Source organism: Arvicola amphibius, chromosome 1 (assembly GCF_903992535.2).
Source record: "Arvicola amphibius chromosome 1, mArvAmp1.2, whole genome shotgun sequence".
Taxonomy (NCBI): domain Eukaryota; kingdom Metazoa; phylum Chordata; class Mammalia; order Rodentia; family Cricetidae; genus Arvicola; species Arvicola amphibius.
The window spans coordinates 99,801,961-99,823,018 of NC_052047.1; the positions used below are offsets into that span (position 1 = coordinate 99,801,961).

Here is a 21,058-nt window from a genome sequence, read left to right on the forward strand (position 1 = left end):
CTCTGCAGCTTTTTTTTAGAGCCTGTCCTGGAACTAGCTCTTGTAGACCAGTCTGGTCTCGAACTCACAGAGATCCGCCTGCCTCTGCCTCCCGAGTGCTGGGATTAAAGGCGTGCGCCACCACTGCCCGGCAAGAGCCCATGTTTTTAAGACAAGAAATAGGGCTGGAGAGATGGCCTACATGCTCTTGATACACACAGGCTCCTGTACACACGTGGTTCATGTTTGTACGTTCAGGCACACATATATACACATAAAAATAAATAAATATATTTTAAATGAAGAAAAGAGACATGACAAATAACTAGGTGTGGTGGTCCACACACGTAATTCCAGCAGGCCGAAGGCTGAGGCAGGAGCACAGCTTTGAGTTCCAGGCTCGCCTGGAGAAAGTGGAAGAAAATGAAGACAAGGTAGGGAGTGTCAGTGCTGCAGACAGTTCTAATAGCAGAGTGAATCCTGGCCACCAAAGTGTGGGGACACGTGCCAGTGAGTCGCCTGGACATCAATGGGACAGAGTGGGGAGCAGAAGCAGAGGGAGTTTTCTATGCGTGCAACTCGCTGCCCACTGCCTGGTAGGAATGTCACACACTGGTACCCGGGGTCAAGGCCAGCGTCTAGGCGTCAGTCCAGGCTACTTCCCTGGTGACTGAAACATCACTCAGAAATTTAAAGTTCATCAACTTGCTTGGCTCGGTGGTTACAGTGCTTGCTGTGAAGCCCAAGGGCTTGGGTTCAAGTTCGCGGCAGCCAAGTGAAAAGGCAGGAGAGGTGACATGTAATCCCAGCGCTGGGGATGCTGGTACTCCCTGGCACCCAGCCCAGGAGAACGGGAGAAAGCTGGGTTTAGTGGGAGAGACTGTGTCCCAAAGAATAAAATGGACGGCTGCCAGGTGGACACATACCTTTAGTCCCAGCACTCGGGAAGCAGAGGCAGGCGGATCTCCATGAGTTCAAGCCCAGGACATCCAGGGCTGCACAGAGAAACCCTGGCAAAATGGCTTGGGGTGAAGGTGCTGGTTGGGAATCCTGACTGCCTGAGTTCGATCCCTGGGACCCACGTAATGGAACGAGAAAGCTGACATTCCCCAGTTATCCTCTGACCTCCAGCACACCCACCTCCATATGTAAACACACGCTGATAAATAAAAAAGTAGATATATTAATAAATATTTAAAAATAGAGAAAATCAAGATAAATCTATAAAAACCCTAAAACAAACGGACACATATTCCTTCCTGTCCTGTGTTCGGTGTCCCTTGTCTACAGATTCTGGTCCTGGGGGGAAGCCCCAGGCAGCAAGGGCTGGCCCCCCCAATCATCATTCTTAACAATCCCTCAAACTCCTAGCTGGTACTCAGGGATCTGGGGACCTCTGAGGAGACTCCCTGCTGGGCCGGGGCTGGGGACACTTGTGACTGCAGCGATTGCCCCTTTCTTTTCCTAACGCGGGAGCCTGTCTGGAGCAGGGGCTGTCCTGACAGCTCAGATTTCATGGTTCTTTCATCAGGCTGGTCTTTGGCTGGAAGGAGCCCAGCCCAGCTCACAAAGCCCCTAAACCCCCTCTCCACAGCCATCCCTATACCCTGTATTCTCCAAGTGGGATCCTTCTCTCTCATTTCCTATTAACTTCAAACGTCGCAATCCTATTACAGCGGGGGTGGGGTGGGGTGGAGGGGAGCAGCCTGCTGGAAGAGGGAACCGTTTCTCTGTTGACCCAGGCAGAGAGGGGAATCCTGGAGACATTCCATGAACAGACACTGGGCACTCGCAAGGCTGTCTCTGGCCTCCGTATGTGCACAGGCACACACGCCATGTATTCCGCCCACACTCTGGAACACGACTCAGCCATGAACAGGCTCAACCCTGACATTGCAGCCCTTAGCCCCAGCACTCCCAAGATGACACAGGGGGAGACACCTGTGGAAAGGCCCGGGGGTAGGGACAACTTTGGTTTGATGTGATAGATTTCTGGGGTCAGAAAGTAGGGATTCAGGGGAGGCACCCAGAGGTGTTTAGTACATACAAGGGAAACCCGTGAACGGATCCCTTAGGTGCTAATATCCTAGGAAACCCCCACGTGCTAGTGACGAAGGGGACATATAGGTGCTAAAACGGGGAAGAGAAGCCGGTGCTAATTACAACACAAGAGACCCCGAAGTTCCTTTCTGATGTCCCCTCCCCCTCTTTCTCTCTTTCCAAAATTTATTGAGAAATAAAGAGACATCCCTGCAGCTGAAAGAGGTCTCAAGAATGTGTCTCCACTGATTTCTGTGAGGGGTCTACAGATGGTGCCAGATAAATGTCGAAGGAGAGAACATGGCTGAGGAAGTTCCCCTCCATTCCACACTCCCCACTGATCCCGTTCTTACTCAGCTCAGCCTCAGTTTCCCCATCCATATCTGTTCAACCGCGTGGATGTTGGCTCAGCAGTGACTGGGCTGCTCTGGCTGAGGCAGGCTTTCAGGGAACCAGAGCTGGCGGGTACCAGTGTTCCCCTAGGCTCCTTGAGTCAAGCACATCATCATCGCTAGGTCTCTGTTGGCCTCTTCGCTCCACCTAGTGGCCACTGGAGCTGCGGGCCACACACAGGTCAGGAGAGAGACCTCCTCTTTCCCACTTTCCTTCCTGACTCTTTTTTTGTTTTGTTTTGTTTTTTTGGTTTTTTTTTTTTTTTTTGTTTTTCGAGACAGGGTTTCCCTGTAGTTTCTAGAGCCTGTCCTGGAACTAGCTCTTGTAGACCAGGCTGGCCTCGAACTCAGAGATCCGCCTGCCTCTGCCTCCCGAGTGCTGGGATTAAAGGCGTGCGCCACCACCGCCCAGCTTTTTTTATTTTTATTTATTTTTTAGGTTTCCTTCCTGACTCTTGTCTGGGAAACTGAGGCACGGAGCCACCGGCCCTGTGACAGTCCTTTCTCTGTGGCCGCAGTTTCCCCACTTTGTAAAGTGGGTATAACCAAGCAGACAGTTGTATGGGTACAGCAAGATGCAGGCTGACCGCCGTCATACAATAGGCACTCCATTGACCAAAACTAAGTATTAATATTACTCTATTGACCAATACTGAGTATTAATATTACTCCATTGATCAATACTGAGTATTAATATTACTCCATTGACAAATACTGAGTATTAATATTACTCCATTGATCAGTACTGAGTATTAATATTAATCCATTGACCAATACTGAGTATTAATATTACTCCATTGACCAATACTAAGTATTAATATTACCGCCGAGGCTACCGCTCTCCACGCTCCATCGCCCCTGCTGTGCTCCTGGTTCTCACCGCCTGGCCCTTCTGTGCTCTCTGCGAGCACTAAGCTCCTCCCGCCTCTGAGGTACCTCAGGACCTTTGTATGCATGGTTCCCATCCATGAGAACACCTTTCCTGCTGGGCAGTGGTGGCACAGCCTTTAATCCCAGCACTCAGGAGGCAGAGGCAGGCGGATCTCTGTGAGTTCGAGGCCAGCCTGGGCTACAAGAGCTAGTTCCAGGATAGCCAGGGCTATAGAGAGAGAGACCTTGCCACAAAATAAATAAATGAATAAAAAATTAAAACCGTTGGGCTGGAGAGATGGCTTAGAGGTTAAGAGCATTGCCTGCTCTTCCAAAGGTCCTGAGTTCAATTCCCACAACCACATGGTGGCTCACAACCATCTGTAATGGGGTCTGGTGCCCTCTTCTGGCCTGCAGGCATACACGCAGACAGAATATTGTATACATAATAATAAATAAATAAATATAAAAAAATTAAAACCGTGGAGACTGAGTGACAGCAAGGCTGGCTCTGGAGCTGTCCACCCAGGGAAACTGAGGCCCAGAGTGTCCCAGCAATGGCAAAGCTTCCTGCCCCACATCTGCAGAGAAGCAGAAAAGCGTGAACCCACATCCTCCCTTGTTGCTCTCTCCAGGGAAGGGTCCGGCTTCAAGGCATAGACCAGGCCAAATTGAAATTGATCGTGGGGAACAGCTCGGCAGGGTGGAACAGACATGCGACCGCAGGGGAGCACGGGGGTGCCAGAGCGTGCGAACACTGCCTGCCCGTGGTGGAGGTGAGCTTAGTGTGGGCTTGCAGGGGTGGGTTGGGTGGGGGAAGCTGCTAGTAGAGTTCTCCAGGGACCCAGAGGGCAGGGAGCAGGCTGCCTGCTGCAGGAAGGGGGAAGAAACCCCTCCCAGCCAGCCATTCATTCATTCATTCATTCATCCATTCCAGAACTTAAGACAACGATTTTCTCTATGTGTGCATGGCCTGTGACTCCCCAGCAGCCCTCTACCTTGCTTGTGTGTGTGTGTGTTTTTTAAATTTTAAATTATTTATTTATTTTTGAGTTATGGTTTGTCTGTGCAACAGTCCTAGCTGTCCTGGAACTTGCTCTGTAGACCAGGCTGGCCTCAAACCCACAGAGATTCGTCTGCCTCTGCCTCTTGAGTGCTGGGATTAAAGGCATGTGCCACCACACCTAGGCTCTTAAGAATGTGTGTGTGTGTGTGTCCGTGGAGGCCAGGAGGGCTGTCAGCGCCCCTGAAGCTGGAGTCACAGGCAGTCGCGAGTTGCCATGTAGTTGCTGGCCCTGACCCCTGGTCCTGTGGGGAAGAAGCAGCCTGTGCTCTAACGGCTGCCGAGCCTTTGCTCTGTGACTAGTCCATGACGGTCCACTGACAGCAATGGAGGCCATCAGAGTGGCAAGCCCGTCCTAAGACAGGGGAGAGTCTCCTCTCCGCTCAGGGGGACTTCTGGATCATTCCCAGCATTGTGTGTAACACAGGGAAGTCAGATGTCCCAGTCCCCAGAATGACTCAGAGATGGCAAGCCACTGGGGCTGTGACACACAGCCCTCAAGCAGCAGGTTCTGCATTGGACCAGGGAATAAGGGCTTTCTTTCTGTGGGCTCCATCTGACTTCGTTCCTCAGTTTCCCTGGGCGGCCTGGCCTCCGAGCCCTGGTGACTAGGCACGTGGCCAAGAGGCAGCCATGTTCCCCTGAAAGCTCTCAGACCCTGACCCGGAAGCCTCCCCTCGGTGCCTGGGCCGAGGGTCGGGCCCCAGATCCTCTCCTGAAACCCCTCTTGGGGGACAGCTTCGACTCTGGGATTAGGGGGCCGGGGTCAGGGGCCAACAGCATTTGCCTCGGCTCCATTCAGACTTTGAGGGGATCTGTTCTCCCTGCCATCACGAATTTCCTCAACAAAAGCCCAGTGGAGGGGGTGCGAGGCCGACCGGGTGTGTCCTGGGGATGCGCGGGCTCAGGGACATTCCCACAGTCTCCTCCGCCCACGTGACCCGCATTCCACCCTCTGACACAGGGAGAGGGACAGAGGGGAGCGTCCACACACAGGTGGGGAAACCGAGGCTGGGACTAAGCGATCCAGGACGCGGTCTCACAATGCACCCAGACCAGGCGGGAGGTGGCGGCCGTTCCAGCCAGTGGACAAAGGCGGGCAGCGCGGGACCCGCGGGGGCGCGTTCCGCTCGTCAGCGCCTGTTCCACTTGAATCCACCCTGGACAGGCCAGAATAATCCCTCTCTGGGCCACTGCTGGGCCGTGACAACTTGAAGGGGGCCCGGTGGCCTGATTGACAGCTGGGGGTGGGGAAGTAGGGGAGCCCAGAGCCCCCCGACACCCTGAAGCCTTTCTCCACCCCCAGGAGCTGGGAACAGCATGGAGAATCATAGTGGTGATGGTGGGGAAACCGAGTCACAGAGCCTACCTAGGCCTGGACGCTGAGGTCATCCATGCGGGTGCCCCTGGAGCCCGTCTGATACATGCTCACCCTGGGTCTGGCTGAGCCCTGGCAATCACTCACCCCCTGTTCATTTTCTCTGCATCTGGATTACCAGTTACTGCAGGTGTCTGGGCCTGGGCCAGAAGTGGTGAGGAGATGGAGTCCTAATCAACCAGCCTCAGTTTCCCCAGCCAGCATCAAAGAGGGCTCCCCCTTCTGATTTCCCATGTATCAGGGACCCCGGGGACAGTAGGCAACTTCACAGTTATGGTTTGATGGTGGAGAGGAGGGCGTGGCACACAGAGGCTCCCGCCCAGGGAAGCCTTGAGGTCAGAGAATTTTGGAAGAAATGCCAGAGCCATTTAGAGATCAAAAACCCTCCGGCAGACTCAACAGGAGAAGCAGGGCATGGTAACCCACACCAGTCATTCCAGCACTGAGACAGGAGGATTGCTGTGAGTTCCAGGACAGCCTGGTCTACAGAGCGAGTTCCAGGACAGCCGGGGCTACACAGAGAAACCCTGTCTCAAAAAAATCCAAATAAGCCGGGCGGTGGTGGCGCACGCCTTTAATCCCAGCACTCGGGAGGCAGAGGCAGGCGGATCTCTGTGAGTTCGAGACCAGCCTGGTCTACAAGAGCTAGTTCCAGGACAGGCTCCAAAGCTACAGAGAAACCCTGTCTCGAAAAAACCAAAAAAAAAAAAAAAAAAAAAAAAAATCCAAATAAATAAATAAATAATGAAATAATGAAAAGGCTGTGAGTCAGCTTATGATGCCCTGGGCTCCATCTCCAGGACCACATAAGCCAGGCTTGGTGACACACACTTGTCACCCCAGCACTTAGAAGGCTGAGGCAGGAGAATCAGGAGTTCAAGTTCATCCTGGACTACATAAGACCTTCTTTCATAAAAACAAACCAAATCAAACAACAGCAAAATATAAAATGAAAGGTAAGAGAAACCCCCACCGAACAGCCTTCTCTGTGCTGGCTTCCTGCAGCCACCTGTCCAGGACAGTGGTCCCTCGCTCGCTGTGACCTCCCTGGTGTTTGTTTAGCTTCTGCCATCTCCACGGTCTTGGGGAAAGGACCCTACAGCCACTATTCATCTGTGATGGTTTCCACAGGCCCTGAGGAGCCTCCTGGGTACCGTCTTCAGTTAGCCAGCTCAGCACCGGCCCTAGCAAACAAACAGTAAGAGATCTTTCACACGATCAATATCTGGAGAGCAGAACACAATGTTGTGGACATAACTGGGGTACCGGGACCCTGGGACTCCAGGCTGCTCTGTAGGGTTCATCTTTATGGAAACCGAGGGAGAGACAGCCCCTGCCGGCCTTGGGGAAGGTGCTCTTGGACTCTTTCCCCTCGCTCCAGGCCTCAGTTTCCCCAGCTGAGGCATCTTCAATGAGAAAATGAATCTCCAGGGACCAATCTACCCAAAGTCCTCCGGAGCCCACCACCCTAGCCTATGATCCGCTAATCCCCAGCCAGCCCTGCACCTTGGTTTCCCTCCCTGTGGCCTAATCCTGGGATTGTCCAGGTCATTAACATTGTACATGGTTTTCAGAAAAGATTCACTGGGCCCCAGAGCGGCCCTCTCTGGTGATTAGCTGATTCCTAATTGAAAATTCCCCTCCCACCCTCCGCCCCTCCGTGGGCACTGGGGCTGGGAGGACCCCACAGTTGTGTGGGGGACCTTGGGGACCTCCTTGGGCCTGTGTGAGCCGGGCGGGGGGGGAACAGATTGCAGCAGCTCCTGAGGGCTGGTGATCCGACTAACGCCTCCTTTCTCGGGGAGAACTTGGGACCCAGCATCTCCCTCTCTGTCTAGCTCCCTCACGCCTGTCCCAGATCCCCGCAGGGAGGAGAGAGGATGTGGGGAGGTTGAACCAGGGACAGCTGGGGGCTGAGAAAGTGGGTGATGTCTCCTTGTCCTCTCCTGCTGTCCCCAGTGTTCACTGCCAGGTCCCCAACCAGGCAACTTAATTCTGCCTGTCACCAGGATATGGGCCCGGGTTATTTATCCAGTGTATATATGTATTTTAATTTAAAGATCTGCCAGCCAGCACCACTGGCTCCCGTGGAGTCCCTCCCCCTCCCCCATCGCCTCCTGCCTCTGAGAGTGGCCTTGCCTGTCACCAGCGCCATCCCTGGCCTTCCAAGGGGGCCTGAACAACAGAGAAGGAGGCCAGCACCTCCAGCCGTCCCGTCTGTGGCGGACAGAGATAGTGCTTGGCCCAGGCCACCCAGTAGGTCCCTTGGGACACTCAGCAAGTGTTCCTCAGCTCAGGATGGAACCCCGTGTCCTCAGCCATCATCCTGACCAACAAAATGAAGCTGCTAGATGGGCAAGGTCTTCCGTGGTGGGTAGTTACGGAAGGTACTGGCGGGTAGTTAAGGAAGGTACTGGCGGGTAGTTAAGGAAGGTACTGGAAGCCAGGCCTTGGCCTGTCCCTCAGTTTCCCCTTATAGCCACAGCCATGACTGCTGAGCCACAGGCCTGTTCATGCATGACAAATGACACTGTATTGCCCCAGTGTGTGGGGACCCAGCTGTCATTGACACAGGGCCCGAGGGAGTGAGATATTTCCTTAACTGTAGCTCAGCAGCGCTGGCAGAAGCTAAGGGGTAGGGGCGGGGCCAACATGGGAACAGCTCCCAATCCTGGGGGGGTGGGCAGTCCCTAATCCTGTCAGAACCTCCAGAAGGTTCTCCGAAGACTCCAGACTACCCGGCCATCCCATGGTGACTCCAGGCTCCTATTACTGTTGGATCCTTGAAGGCTGTTCCATGATAGTAAGCTCCCCAAACTGGCTCTGGCCTGGAGGAGCCCGGGTGCCAGGTGAGAGCTGGCATCTCCAGGGAACCACCCCACCCACAAACCATCAACAGGGTCCCTACATGGAACCTGACGATGGGCCATCCCTTCTTCTCTCAACTACAAAGTAGGTATACCCTATGTACAGATGGGTTAACTGAGGCCCAGTAGGACAAGCAACCATGTCTCTCTCTTTGAGAGGCTAGCCCACCAAGCATCAGAAACATAATTTTGATGTGCTTTGTTTCTTTGGTTTTTCTTTTCTTTCTTTCTTTTTTTGTTTTGTTTTATTTTGTTTTTTCAAGACAAGGTTTCTCTGCAGCTTTGGAGCCTGTCCTGGAACTAGCTCTTGTAGACCAGGCTGGCCTCGAACTCACAGAGATCCACCTGCCTCTGCCTCCCTGTGCTGGGATTAAAGGCGTGCTGGAAGATTTTCTTGTACCCAGGAATTAGGCCCACTGTGGGAGCAAGATTGGAGCAGAATTTTAGCCCCCCAAATGCAAGCTGGAGAAAGGACAGTGGGGGCCAGCATCACAGGGGATGGACCTTGAGTGTCTTGGCATCACCCACCTTATTTATGCCCCTCTCTGCCCAGCTCCATGATCACAGTCCCATCCCATCGACCACAGGGGCCCAAGGGAAGCCTCGTTTTCTCCATCTGCACAGGTCATGGGGCATCTCCACCCCCAACACCCACCCATTGGCCACACCTCACACAGGGCCAACTGAACCTTTCTTTCTCCAGGTCTCCATTTTCCATCCATGGGGTTAGGAGAGTCTGGGGAAGACACTTCCTCTCTCAGGCCTGCTCTATGAGCCAGTAAGTGTGGAGGGTGGGGGAGGTGGGGGAGCTCAGGGAAGGAATTCTTTCCCTACATAGCCAGAAGGGTCCCAGGCCTGCATGAATCTCTGGTCCCACCCAACCCCCTCCCTCCCTGGCCTCCAGAAAAGCACAAGCACTTGACCAAGTTTTCCTCGGTGACATGGCTGGATGGGGAAGCCCCAGAAGCCCTGTCCACCCACATTTGGGGATGCAGCTCCACTTCCACACTGAACCCATGACTGAACCCCCAAAGCAAAACCCCTCCCAGAGCGTGCCCCGCCCTGATGTCCAGCCCCACAGGCCATGTCTCCAACCTCAAATGCTGGTCACCCCCACCTGAGACCAGCATCCCCTCGGGTGAACTGAGGACCCCAGGGCTGCCATTCAGGGCAATTGTGTCTAGTTAATTTCCGCCTTGTGTCTTGTAATTCATGATTCCCACTGTCTCTGCACTGTGTCCATGTGTCCACTGACGTCCCAGTGCATCCCAGGATGGTGGAAAGGTTCTACCAGGTACCAAGATGGAGGAGGAGTCTAGTGATGTCTGCACACAGCTGGTGCTCCTGGCGCACAGGGCAGGCTCTGACCTTGACATGAGACCACATGTTCTACTGATTCATTTTAATGTTTTCATGCAAAGGTCTTGCCTTACTACAAAGTAAAGGCTGACCTCAAACTTGCCATCCTCCTGTCTCAGCCTCCCCAGTGCAATTTGTATTTGACACTCTTTATTCTTTCTTGCTTTATCTGTATAAATACATACAGCATTTATTCCGTCAGTCAGTGGACTCTGGTTGAAGGGCCACTGTGTACTGTGTGCATGCTAGGTGGCAGGGACAAGGACAGGCCGGAAAGCAGACTGCCCAGGGTCCTCACCCTTGGCGCAGAGGGCCTGAAAGATGAAAGGAAGAAAAGGAAAATCTAGACAAAGGAGAATTAGCTACATAAAGCAAAAATAAATAAATAATAAATAAGCAAACAAACCAAGCGGGGTGTGGCACACACCTGCGGTCCCTGCACTCAGGAGGTGGGGGCTAGAGGACCCAGCATTCAAGGTCAGCCTGTGTTTTGGGAGACCTTGTCTAAAGAAAAAAGAAAAACAGAAAGGCAGGCGTGGCTTTCGCTGAGGGGCTGGGGGAGGTGGATGCTGCTTTCTATTGTGAGCTAAGGGGCCAGAACCATCATCAGGGTCCCTGGGGACCTCGAACCTTGCTGTCCCCCATGCCATCACCCCCTGCCCACTGCGGCCACCGAAGCGGCAGTAAAGGGCTGCGGGAGAGAGATTGCTTCTCTCTGGAAGCTTCGGGTGGAAAAGACTCAGACACAGGACGAGCATACCGATGCCACCACAGCTCCAGGGACTGCAGGGCTCTGCCTGGGTGAGGTGCTGGGTGTGGGGATGGGCCCAGGCCACAGCTCAGGGGAGTCCCCGGCCTCAGACACACCAGCACCTGCTCCGGGCTGGACAGCAGCAGGAGGTCCGAGGCCTTAGTTCATCTGTGTCACTTGGACTGCTGTGGACCCTCGTCCCGGGCCCTGGGTTATAAACTTGCATGGTCTCAAGCTGCTTTTTTCCCTGGATTCTGGGGCTTGAACTCGGGTCCTCGGTGTGCAGCTGGTTTATCCACGGAGCCATCTCTGGGGACCTCACTGTTTTCTCCTTCATTCTACAGCCGCACACACTGTAGCCCAGGCTGGCCTTGACCTCAGAAACCTGCCTGCCTCCATCTCCTGGTGCTGGCCACCAACCCCTGGCTTCTTGCTGATGGTGTTTTTTCCTAACACCCACGGCTATAGCAGTCAGGGTCCCTGGAGCTGGCAGCACCCTGCTCCAGGTGACGAGGGTGGCCTGATGGGGGTGTCTCTCTGAGCTCTGGCTCTTGGGTGCAGCAGAGCCTCCTAGGCGTCTGCAGTTGGTCCGCCTTTCTCTGGGCAGGGCCGGCATGGACACAAGTTCCTTTGTACAGTCCACCGGCCTCATTAGGAAGCAGCCCCCGTTGCAGGGCACAGAGTGGCTGAATTAATGGGCTCAGAGCGTTGCCTCTCAGCTAATTGTGCCCGAATGCAGTCGCCGCGGGTGACACAAAGACGAGGGGCCACCGCTGGGATCCCAGGCCCTATGTCAGGTCACTCATCACCAGTGACCCCCAAGCCTTTGGGCAACCCCAAGTGGGGCTAAACTGGGGGACCCCAGGCCTCCCTTCCCCGAGACAGATGTGAACATTACCACGGCCCTGACACACCTGAGTCACATGGGAAACTGAGTTACAGAAGTGTGGTCTTGGCGATGGGAGATAACTCAGAACATTTGTTTATTGTGTGTGTGTGCGTGTGGCGTGTATAAAGGTCAGAGAGTGATCTTGGTGTCAGACTCATGTCTCACGACGTTGAGACAATCTTTTGTCTCCTGTGTACACGCTTGGTGCTGCCACCTCCTTGCTGCCCTGTGACAGGCGTGCGCCATCACGCCAGGCTTTTGTCAGAGAGTCAGGGTGATCCCTAAGAAGCCAGCCTTCTACCTGCAGACTCCTCAGGACCCTGAGAGCAGGCAGGAAGCAGCAGGACAATCCCCAGAACCCTCCCAACTGTCCAAAGAGGGAGACCCACACCTTACAGTTGGTTCATTTTATTATAAAAATACAGACTTCAAAGCTGAATGTGATGAGGGGCCGGCCACCCGTCCCCCTGCCCCTACAAAAGCTCCCCAGCCACCCCTCGCCATGGCAGCCATCCACAATATACATTTATCTAGAATATATATAAAATACAGAGTGAGGAAAGGCGGGTAGAAATCCGAAATCCGTAGAAATGCGTCGTGTGGCCAGCTTCACTGGGTCCTTTGCTCTTTCTGTATTTTTGGTAGGTAGCTCCCCTTTTCAGTCCTGTCCAGTTTTTTTTTTTTTTTTGGTGTTTTTTCTTACAAACATTACTAGGTCACATGATTGGGGGGAGGGCTCCAACAGACAAAAAAACAAGTTTATTGCGAAGTGTTGTTTCTATCCTAAAAAGTCCACCCCACTCCCCCACCAAAATAAAAGTCCCCTTGAATCGAAGGTCTGGAAAAATTTTTTTTTTTTTTATAAAAGAACTTCCATTCTGTCCTCGAGAATACATTAAAATAAATCACAGTACACATTTGCTGGTTTCTATTTACAGAAATAAAACGTCTTCCCGGCCCTGGAGATGGTTGTGCCTGGTGGAGGGGCCCGGGTGGCAGGGTGAACTGCAGGGCTGAAGGGCTTTCTGAGATCTGGCGGGGAGGAGGACTCAACAGTGGCTAGAAGAAGGGGCATGAGCCCCTGGTACTCCACTGAGGGGCTGGCACCATACACCTCTTCTGGGTCAGGCGAGTCTATGGTGGGCTCCTTCTGAGACCCAAATAACAGAACAGAGAGGAGTGTCTGGAGGGCCCGGCCCACTTACCTGCTGGCCTGTCCCAATGTCACCAGCAATGCCAGGGAATAAATTAACTAAAAAACACCCCTCAAGTCTTTCTGACTGAACTTAAACAATGCCGGGAGGCCTTGGAGAACGTGGCTTGGCCTGGCTCTCCTTAGGCTTCAGGATAGTGTCACCTCCCTGGGCAGTGGGCGGCCTCCTCCGGGGGACAGCACCATGGAAGAGAAGCAGCGAGGATTTTGTCTCGGAGGTGGCCACGCGGGTCCGAGGGCTGAGGTCAAGGGGTCCAGGTGGGGCTGGTGTCCTCCGTCCTGACACTAGGAGCCCAGGAGGGTCCACAGCACAGGGACCGTGGAGAGGAAGAGGTGGCAGCCGCCCAGGCCACTGCAGGAGCTGTTACTGGTGAAGATAGGCTCGGCCTCGTACAGGGTCTCATCTGTGGGGACACAGGCTGTCAGCCAGGCCGCACTGGGCTGGGCCCTCTGGAAGGTCCCGGGTTTGGGGGAGGGGCTGGGATGGGACTCTGCAACCCCCAGCTCTCTGGGCCACTCATGGAGTCAAGGGCAGGGTGAGGGGACCTGGGTCCTTCCCAGGTCACTACACACTAAAGACACTCACTGGTTGGACGCACGTAAACTTTCAGTCGCAGGCAGGGACGGTCCACCAGGTTGGGAGGTGTGGCAGCTGGAAGAGAGGGCAACCTTCTGGGGGCTCCATGCTCCCTTCTCCACATTGCTGACCCAACCCATAAAACTCATAACCATGTGTCAAAACCCAAGACACAATGCCCTAGGCTTCCTGGGAGTCTCTTCCTTGCTTTCTCTGTCCACACTGACTCCAAAGGCTGAGTGAGTTACCTCTCAGAGCTCAGGAACAGGGCGAGACTTCTAAAATTTATTTATTCATTTACTGATTTGAGACAGGGGCTCTTTCTTTATGCAGCCCTGGCTGTCTTGGAACTTTCTTAAAAACCAAGCTGTCATGAAACTCACAGAGATCCCACTGTCTCTGCCTCCTGAGTGCTGGGATTATAGCATGCAGCAGGACACCTAACTTAGGGTGACATTTTAAACACAAAAACAAAACAAAGCAAGGGCTGAGGAGGTGGCTTGTGGGGTACAGAGAATCGGATCCACAGCTTGCACATGTGGAGGAGGCAGAGGTGGGAGGATGGCCCCACCACATTCGGGTGTGCGCTCTGCCGCCGTCCTGTCAGAGTAGAGATGAGAGGGACAAGGTGTTCAGGGTCCTCCTCAGCTCCATGTGGGTGGCTCCCAGGCAGCTGGGACAGGAGATGCAGACTGGGGAGATCTGTAGCTCAGTGGACTGACCCCGGGACACCACCTCATGGTCTGCCGGCCACCCTCACCCATTCCCCATGCTGGGACTGGACGATTAAAAAGTACAAAGTAAAAATTAACACTTGAGCTGAGCGGTGGTGATGCACACCTTTAATCCCAGCACTTGGGAGGCAGAGGCAAGCAGATCTCTGTGAGTTCAAGGCCAGCCTGGTCTACAGAGTGAGTTCCAAGACAGCCAAGGCTACACAGAGAAACCCTAGTCTCGAAGAAACAAAACAAAACAAACAAAAAAGCAGAACAAAACCAAAAACACAAACAAAAAATAAACATTCGTGCAGCGACGGAAGGAATTATTACACTCCTGATCTTTCCGGGAATCTCATCTCAAAAAGAAAAATGTCATTTTTTTTTTTCTCATTTTCTGGGACTTCATTATAAGAGCCTTCTGCCCATCCCCACCTGCTTCTTGCTTGAATTAAAAGGAGGAGGAAGAAGAAGAAATGGAGTCTGGTACAGTTTAATTTCACACAGCAAGAAGGCTGGGCACATGGGATCCAGTGCTGCCCCAGGGTGCCCTGAAGCCCTGCTCCCCATTGGGCCTCCCCAGGAGACAACTCAGAAATGGGGTTTCCTCCATCTCACCCTCCTCCTCCCAGGGTAGTGGGGCATGAGGCACTGCCTGCCTCAGTTTCCCTGTTTGCTAAGGGGGCTAGCCTTGGCTACTCACAGATGTAGTAGTACTCATGCCCAGGCCGGAACTCAAAGCCCAGGGAAAAGGGCGTGAAGAGTTGGAACTTCTCTGAGAACTTGAGGGGCCCCCCAGGCGCTGCAGGCCGGTTGCACTCCCAGCGCTTGAAGCCTCGCTGCCGGTGGTCGCAGGAGGCATGGCCCTCGCCGTTCACCATGTACAGGATGTACCGCTCCATGTGTTCAGCCGGGGGCAGCGGCGACCCGTAGTGCGGGCAGTAGATGTCCAGGTAGTCATTGATGCTCACCTCCACTGTGTAGCCACCACCGTCACCCACGTTGCCCATCTGAAACCTGTGGGGGTGGAGGAGGGCCAGTCAGTGGTCAGCACCAGGATGGACCCATACGGTCCCCTATCCCCACCACCCCTGCCCAGCACCAACTTCAGCCTCAGTTTCCCTGCAAGGAGGCAGAGCTCGGAGGGAAAGGCAACCCGACCCTCCCCTTGGCCCCCGGCAGGGCTTGTAGCACCGGATCAAGCCAACCTTCCACGCTGTGCGATCCCAGCGTGTTTCCTGCCCTCTCTGTGCAACTTCTTGAGACAATCTCTTCTAACCTGGGCTGATTTTGAACTCCATCCCCCTGCTTCCACTTCAAAGCGTGGCACGGTCTCTCTCTCTGGCAGGTTCCCTGGTTTCTGGTCAATTGCATTCCCACCACCCCAGTTCTGCCCTCAGCCTCAACCCTGGCATTGCCCCGCTGTCCCAGCTGTCCTCCAGGAGGACCGGCCTGACCCAGCCGCATCTTAGAGGACAGAGGTTGGCCTGTGGGGTTGGACGGTGGCTCCCTTCCATTTCAGCCTCAGGCTATTGCAGCCGAACCCTCAGATCTCACCGAGTGTCCCCTGGGTCCCTGTCACATAAACGCAGGCTGAAGGTGGGGTTGAGGGGGTCCTGTGAGAACGTTTATTAGCATATGAAAGACTGGTAGCTGGGAGTGGGAGGGACTGCCTGGGGCTCCTTCACCTCCCAGTACAGCTGGGGAAACTGAGGCCCTGCAAAGGGGAACTCGAAGCTTCCTTGTGCATCGTGGGGGGGGGGGTGTCACTGCACAGCACAATGGGTTGAGGGTTCTGGGGTTCAAGGTCATCCTCAACTACACAGAGAATCCAAGGCTAGCTCGGGCTATACGAGATTCTGTCTAGAACAGCAGGGAAAAAAGGTAGCTGCTTCTCCTGGGCTCCTGCACCAACCAGAGGTCTGAGCGGGGCTTCCGGAGCCTCCCACACGGCTCTGTCACGGACTTGGCAGATGAGCCTCACACTCAGGTGTAATCCTCAGTGTGTCGACTGTCCAGGGCGTCTGTCTCAGCTACTCTGTGCCTCAGTGTTGGAGGTCCTCTCACTTGGGGAGGCTGCGGGCACCCACCCTGCCGTGGGTGCTGGGATCAAACTTTGTCTACCCGAACTGGCTGACCAAGACAGAAAAGGACGTTGGCCGCACCTCTCCTCTGTCTTGTTTCCCACTGATCCTGAACTCTGCCCTTAGACAGCAGTGGGGCTACAGGGGCTGGGAGACACGCCTGGCCTTCCTTATGGGTTCTGACGATTTGAACTTGGGTCTTTGCTTGTGCACTGCAAACCACTTTGCCTACTCAGCTGAACCCCCTAATGCCCACTGCTCATAGACGGACAGAACTGCAGATGCTGGTCCTCAGCAGACCACGGCAAAGATCTGTCAGCCTCATAGTCTCCCCAAATCCACGGCCGGCTGTTCTGAATATAAACCAGACACCAGACCCAGAGGTCCAATGCTGTCCATCTTTTCCTGGTCTCTCCCGGGCGCAACTCAGACCCTTGCACATGCTCAGAGCCCACCTTCCACCCCGGACATGTACCATTAACCACAGTTGGTTCCTGAAGCCAAGCCAGACCCTGCATACAGCGGTGCTCAAGCCATGCTTGTTCCAGGGCACCGGGTGGATGAGGACCCCACCAGATGCTGGTGGAGGATGCTACTTTCCTTTCTCTTTTTGGCTCTACAATCACACCAGTTTTGCTGTGTTGGTATTCATGGTTCCAAGTAGGTGGGTAGCCAGGAGCCAGAACCCTACCCTTGCACTGGCTGGTGTCTGCAAGGGTGTTGGGGAAGGTGGAGGGTCCACCCCTAAAACAATCCTTGTGGAATTAAGACAAAGCCCAAATGTTCCATCTGCCTGAAGATGCAGAAATGCAAGCAGACAGAGAGTAAACTCTCACTAAGGGGTTAAAGACTGCCCTGAGACTTCTCACACGGAGGCTGTGGTCCCTGGCCTCCACTCCTAGAAACAATCCTCCTACCTCACGATTTCCCAACTTCTCTCCTGGGTACCCAGATGGGACTTGAAGCCCAGAGGTAACCATGACTGGCCATCCCGTGCTCACTTAGAACAATGACACACAGAGAGGTTTCATAGACCATGTCTGCTGCCCACGAGGGACATGACACAGGGACCCATGGGTGCCAGAGGCCTGCAACAGACCGGGGGTCAAATCCGCATGAAGAGAAGAAATGGGGACCCACGTCTCACGTAGCCCAGGCTGGCCTCTAACACACTAGAGCTGAGGATGACCCTGAACTCCTGAGCCTTTGCTTCCTCTTCTCTGTGTTGGGATGAGCAGCATTCGCCACCACGCCTGGCTTAGAGCTCCGCACGGAGCCCAGGCTTTCCTGGCTCTCAGTGAGCACTCTTCCCGCGGAGTCCAACACCAGACCTTTTATCTGTTCATTTTGAGGCAAGGTTTCACGTAGGTCAGGCTGGCCTAGAACTTACAGCAATCCCCCTCTTCAGCTTTGTGTTCAGTTAGCAGACGGCTGCTACCAAAGGCAACTGTCTGTCTCCAGCAGTGCTCTGTTCCCTCTGGGCACCTACACTGTCTCATTCTTTAGGACCCAGGCTCTCAACAATTCTGCCACTCCCCTAAGGCCCGCCAACCACCAGGTCCTCAGAGCCCCAAATCCTCCGGGCCTTGCCTACCACTCCAAGCACCCCAACCTTGGAGGACAATCTTCCTCTCCCTCTTTCTCCTTTATCAAGACAAGGTTTCTCATCGTAGCCCTGGCTGTCCTGGAACTCGCTACGTAGACCAGGTTGGCCTCAAATTCAGAGGTCCGCCTGCCTCTGCCTCTACTGAGATTAAATGCTTATGCCACCACCACTGGATGGAGGACAATCTCTTGCAAAACACAAATACAAACACACGGCCAGGTCCCTTTCAGGAGAAGCGAGGCCAGCAGAGCCAGAGACAGTAACCAGCCACACTCCGCTACAGAGATGGTGCCTGCCTCAGAAATCAGGTCTAGCCAGCACCACCATCTTCCTGTTCATGTGTTCTGCTGGTAACAGTGTTACTGCACACATGGAGGTCACTTGGCATGGAACACCAGGTTGCCCCACTCCCAAAGCCTGGCCAGACTCAGCAGTGTCTCAGAGGTGGGTGACATCTGGAGCAACAAGAAATTTCCTATGATGTCTGCTTTGGATCCTCATGACCTATCTGCAGGGAAAAGCAGCAACTGGTAAGGCCACTTCTGTGGATGGCCGTGCGACCGCTGTGGGCACCGAGAGGACAGAGCTGTCCCCACACCAGCTCTCGGCACACACCTCACAGCCATGAACTCACATGGCTGAGGCTCACACCCTGACATAGACTCGCTCAGGCGTGCCGCATGAAGATGTGTGTGCACCCCACTTTAGCTGACGCATGCATCCGCTCCCCTGCACAATCATGCGCACACGTGCATAGACGCAATCACCCCAGCTTGGGGTGTTGTGTCACAAATACCCTGCGACACGCATCCTGGGCTCCCCGGAGTTGTGGATGAGAACATGCAGCCACATGCAAAGCCACAGGCCACTGCAGACTCCATGAACACAGGTCCATGAGCTGCTGGACAAAACCCACACAGCCGCAGCGAGGTCACAGAATGGCTGAGTGGTCTGGGCCTGTGGTGGGGTGTCCTTGTCAGCCTGGCAAGCAGGTTACAGCCGGGAACAGGTCTAGAGACCCCGAGAGGTCAGGCCAGGGTGTCCCGCCAGGTGGACTGGTCAGGTAGACCTAGATAGGGGCTTTCGGGAATGCCTGGACAGGTGGGTGTGGGTGTCCATGCCTCCTTGCGGAATCACTGCCTTCAGAAAGCCATCCCAACAGCCTTTGGGCAGGTGTGGCTGGACAGGTAGCAGGGAACATGGCTGCCTGCGTGTGTGTGTCCCCTCCAAGTCAAATAGGCGTCTGTGTCCTACATAGACACGGGTACTCTGGAGCAGGTCCACCCCTCCCCCACTTCTGTTCAGTCTTTTGTGTGTGACCCATACTCACGGGGTTCCAGCATGCCCCCACTGCCTGTTTTATGTCATGCCGCCCATCCTGCATCACACAAGAAGCTGGGATGTCGATCCTGCCCAGCTCCTCATACTAGGTCCCCTCGGTTGCCAGCCCGAAATCGTCCCTGCATGAACCACCCGTCAACATCCACTGACTCTTTAGACTCCATAGTAGCCCAGACCCCCGTGTGCTGTGTCAATGACAAGTCCCTGGGGCATGGTGGTCATCTGTCCCCAGGCAGGGTCACCCACAGAGGGGAACCCAAGAAAGAGACAGGGACCCGAGGAGGTCCCTGCCTCCACTCTATAGGGCTGGCTCTGCTACCTGCCTGGCCGGCCATCCTCTCAGGCAGCCTGTCCGGACACAGCAACAGGAGGTGGTTGGCCTGAGCTGGACTCTGGTGATGATGAGGACACCTCTTTCCTTCCTGAGACAGGGTTCCAACCCTGTGGCAAATGGGATATTTTTCTCTTCATCCCTATAGTCCTTCTATCCTCTTTTTTTCCCAGACAAAGGACAAGCCACACTGGGGACAGAGACTCTGCAAGCTAAAACCAGAAAACTTGGGCCAAGGAAGCGCAGCTTATCCGGCTCCCTGCGCGGCCACTGAGTCTTAATCAAACCCACATTTGACCAACATAGCAGAAAGGCAATGGGGGGGGAGGGAGTGGTGGCCCTGCCAGGTCGCTGCAAGGCCCTGGGGTCCCTGCCCTCAGCCCCAGGGAAGGGACGGATGGTAGGGGCAGCCAGAGAGCCACCACTCCCATGAAGAGACACTGGTGGCCCTTGTCCCACAGCTCGCCCCAGAGACCAGCTTTTCTGCAACTTTCCATCCATGGATCAGGAGGGCATCCTGGCTGGTGCAGCTGTATTATTTCCTCACCGGTCAGCACTATACTGAGCCCAAGCATCAAAGACCCCAAGCCTGTTTCCCAGGAAACCCTCCAGCACCCACCCACCTCTGAGACCCTGTAACGACCCAGAAGGTCCTAAGCTACTCAGAACGTGGTCAGTGGGTATCCAACTTTTCTCACTCCGCCTGTAACGGAGGCTTCTGCCGTATCCCTGACTCTACCCAGTGCCTAGCAGGGTCTGACCCACAAGGTGCTGCTGGACAGCAGGGCTGGGTGCCTTTGCTGGGTGTGGCAGGCCGGGCACTTGGCCACCTGGGTCTCCAGTACTAGCTCTAATTCTCTGGCCATGACCTTGAAGCAGCCCCTCCTTGCACCCCTTCCTGCACCTCAGTTTCTCCAGAAACTAAAAAGGTGGAAAACGATATGCCCTGGTTGCACCCCTCAAACTGTCCTCCACTTCTTTGGTGCCTGTGGTCCCTTCTGTCCCTCTAAAGTGCCTGGGGGATTGGAGCAGCCCCTAGAGTGAACGGACGGGTAGAGAGGGGAACCTTGCAACTTCCCCAAGTTCATCTGGGGACCCACAGACAGGACTCTCGGAACCTTCGCAGAAGAGGCTCGTCTGGGGACTCTGGGTGTAAGGGAGGTCCCCAGGGAGCTCCACCGAATCCTCAGCCCTCCAGGGTGCTTCCTTCTCCAAGAGGCCAGGGGTTCACGAGTGTTCCCCACCCCACCCCCGTGCAGTGCAAGTCCAATGAAGGCACTCCAGCGTGTGGGGGTGCGTGTGGGGGTGCAGAGGGTTTTCCCCAAAGTCCAGGAGCTCTGCAGGGAATACTAGGCACCCCTGAACTTCAGGGGTAGGTCCGTGCGCTGCAAACCCCAGGGCTGGGGCCTCTCGGGGTCTCCGGGGGTCCCCCCTACGAGCTCACCTGGGGTTGCTGCGGTTCCAGTAGACTGCGTAGCGGTCAGCGTTGGCTCGGGCCGGGTCCTCGTTGCGCGCACGCAGCGGCAGCAGCAGCAGCAGCAGCGGCAGCAGCGGGCGCTGCGCGGGCGCCATGGCCCCGGTGCTGCCGCCGCGCTCGCTCGC

At 54.8% G+C, this 21,058-nt stretch overlaps 1 protein-coding gene across 1 annotated transcript; it reads right to left on the reverse strand.

The window, feature by feature from the left end:
* Window positions 1-12,107: 12,107 nt before the first annotated feature.
* On the reverse strand, window positions 12,108-21,058 carry Efna2 (ephrin A2). The gene is made up of 4 exons (XM_038335361.2): window positions 20,901-21,058; window positions 14,798-15,111; window positions 13,388-13,453; window positions 12,108-13,205 (listed from the first exon to the last, which is right to left on the reverse strand). The coding sequence occupies exons 1-4, from the start codon at window positions 21,026-21,028 to the stop codon at window positions 13,087-13,089; spliced, it is 627 nt and encodes a 208-aa protein (XP_038191289.1). The 5' UTR covers window positions 21,029-21,058; the 3' UTR covers window positions 12,108-13,086.

Bases quoted from the DNA above. Each gene is read 5' to 3' on its own strand.
- Efna2 (XM_038335361.2), bottom strand. From the start codon at position 21,028: ATGGCGCCCGCGCAGCGCCCGCTGCTGCCGCTGCTGCTGCTGCTGCTG. The intron at 15,112-20,900 runs GTGAGCTCGTAG...CCACCCCCACAG, and splicing joins TGGAACCGCAGCAACCCCAG to GTTTCAGATGGGCAACGTGG. The intron at 13,206-13,387 runs GTGAGTGTCTTT...GTGTCCCCACAG, and splicing joins AGTTTACGTGCGTCCAACCA to ATGAGACCCTGTACGAGGCC.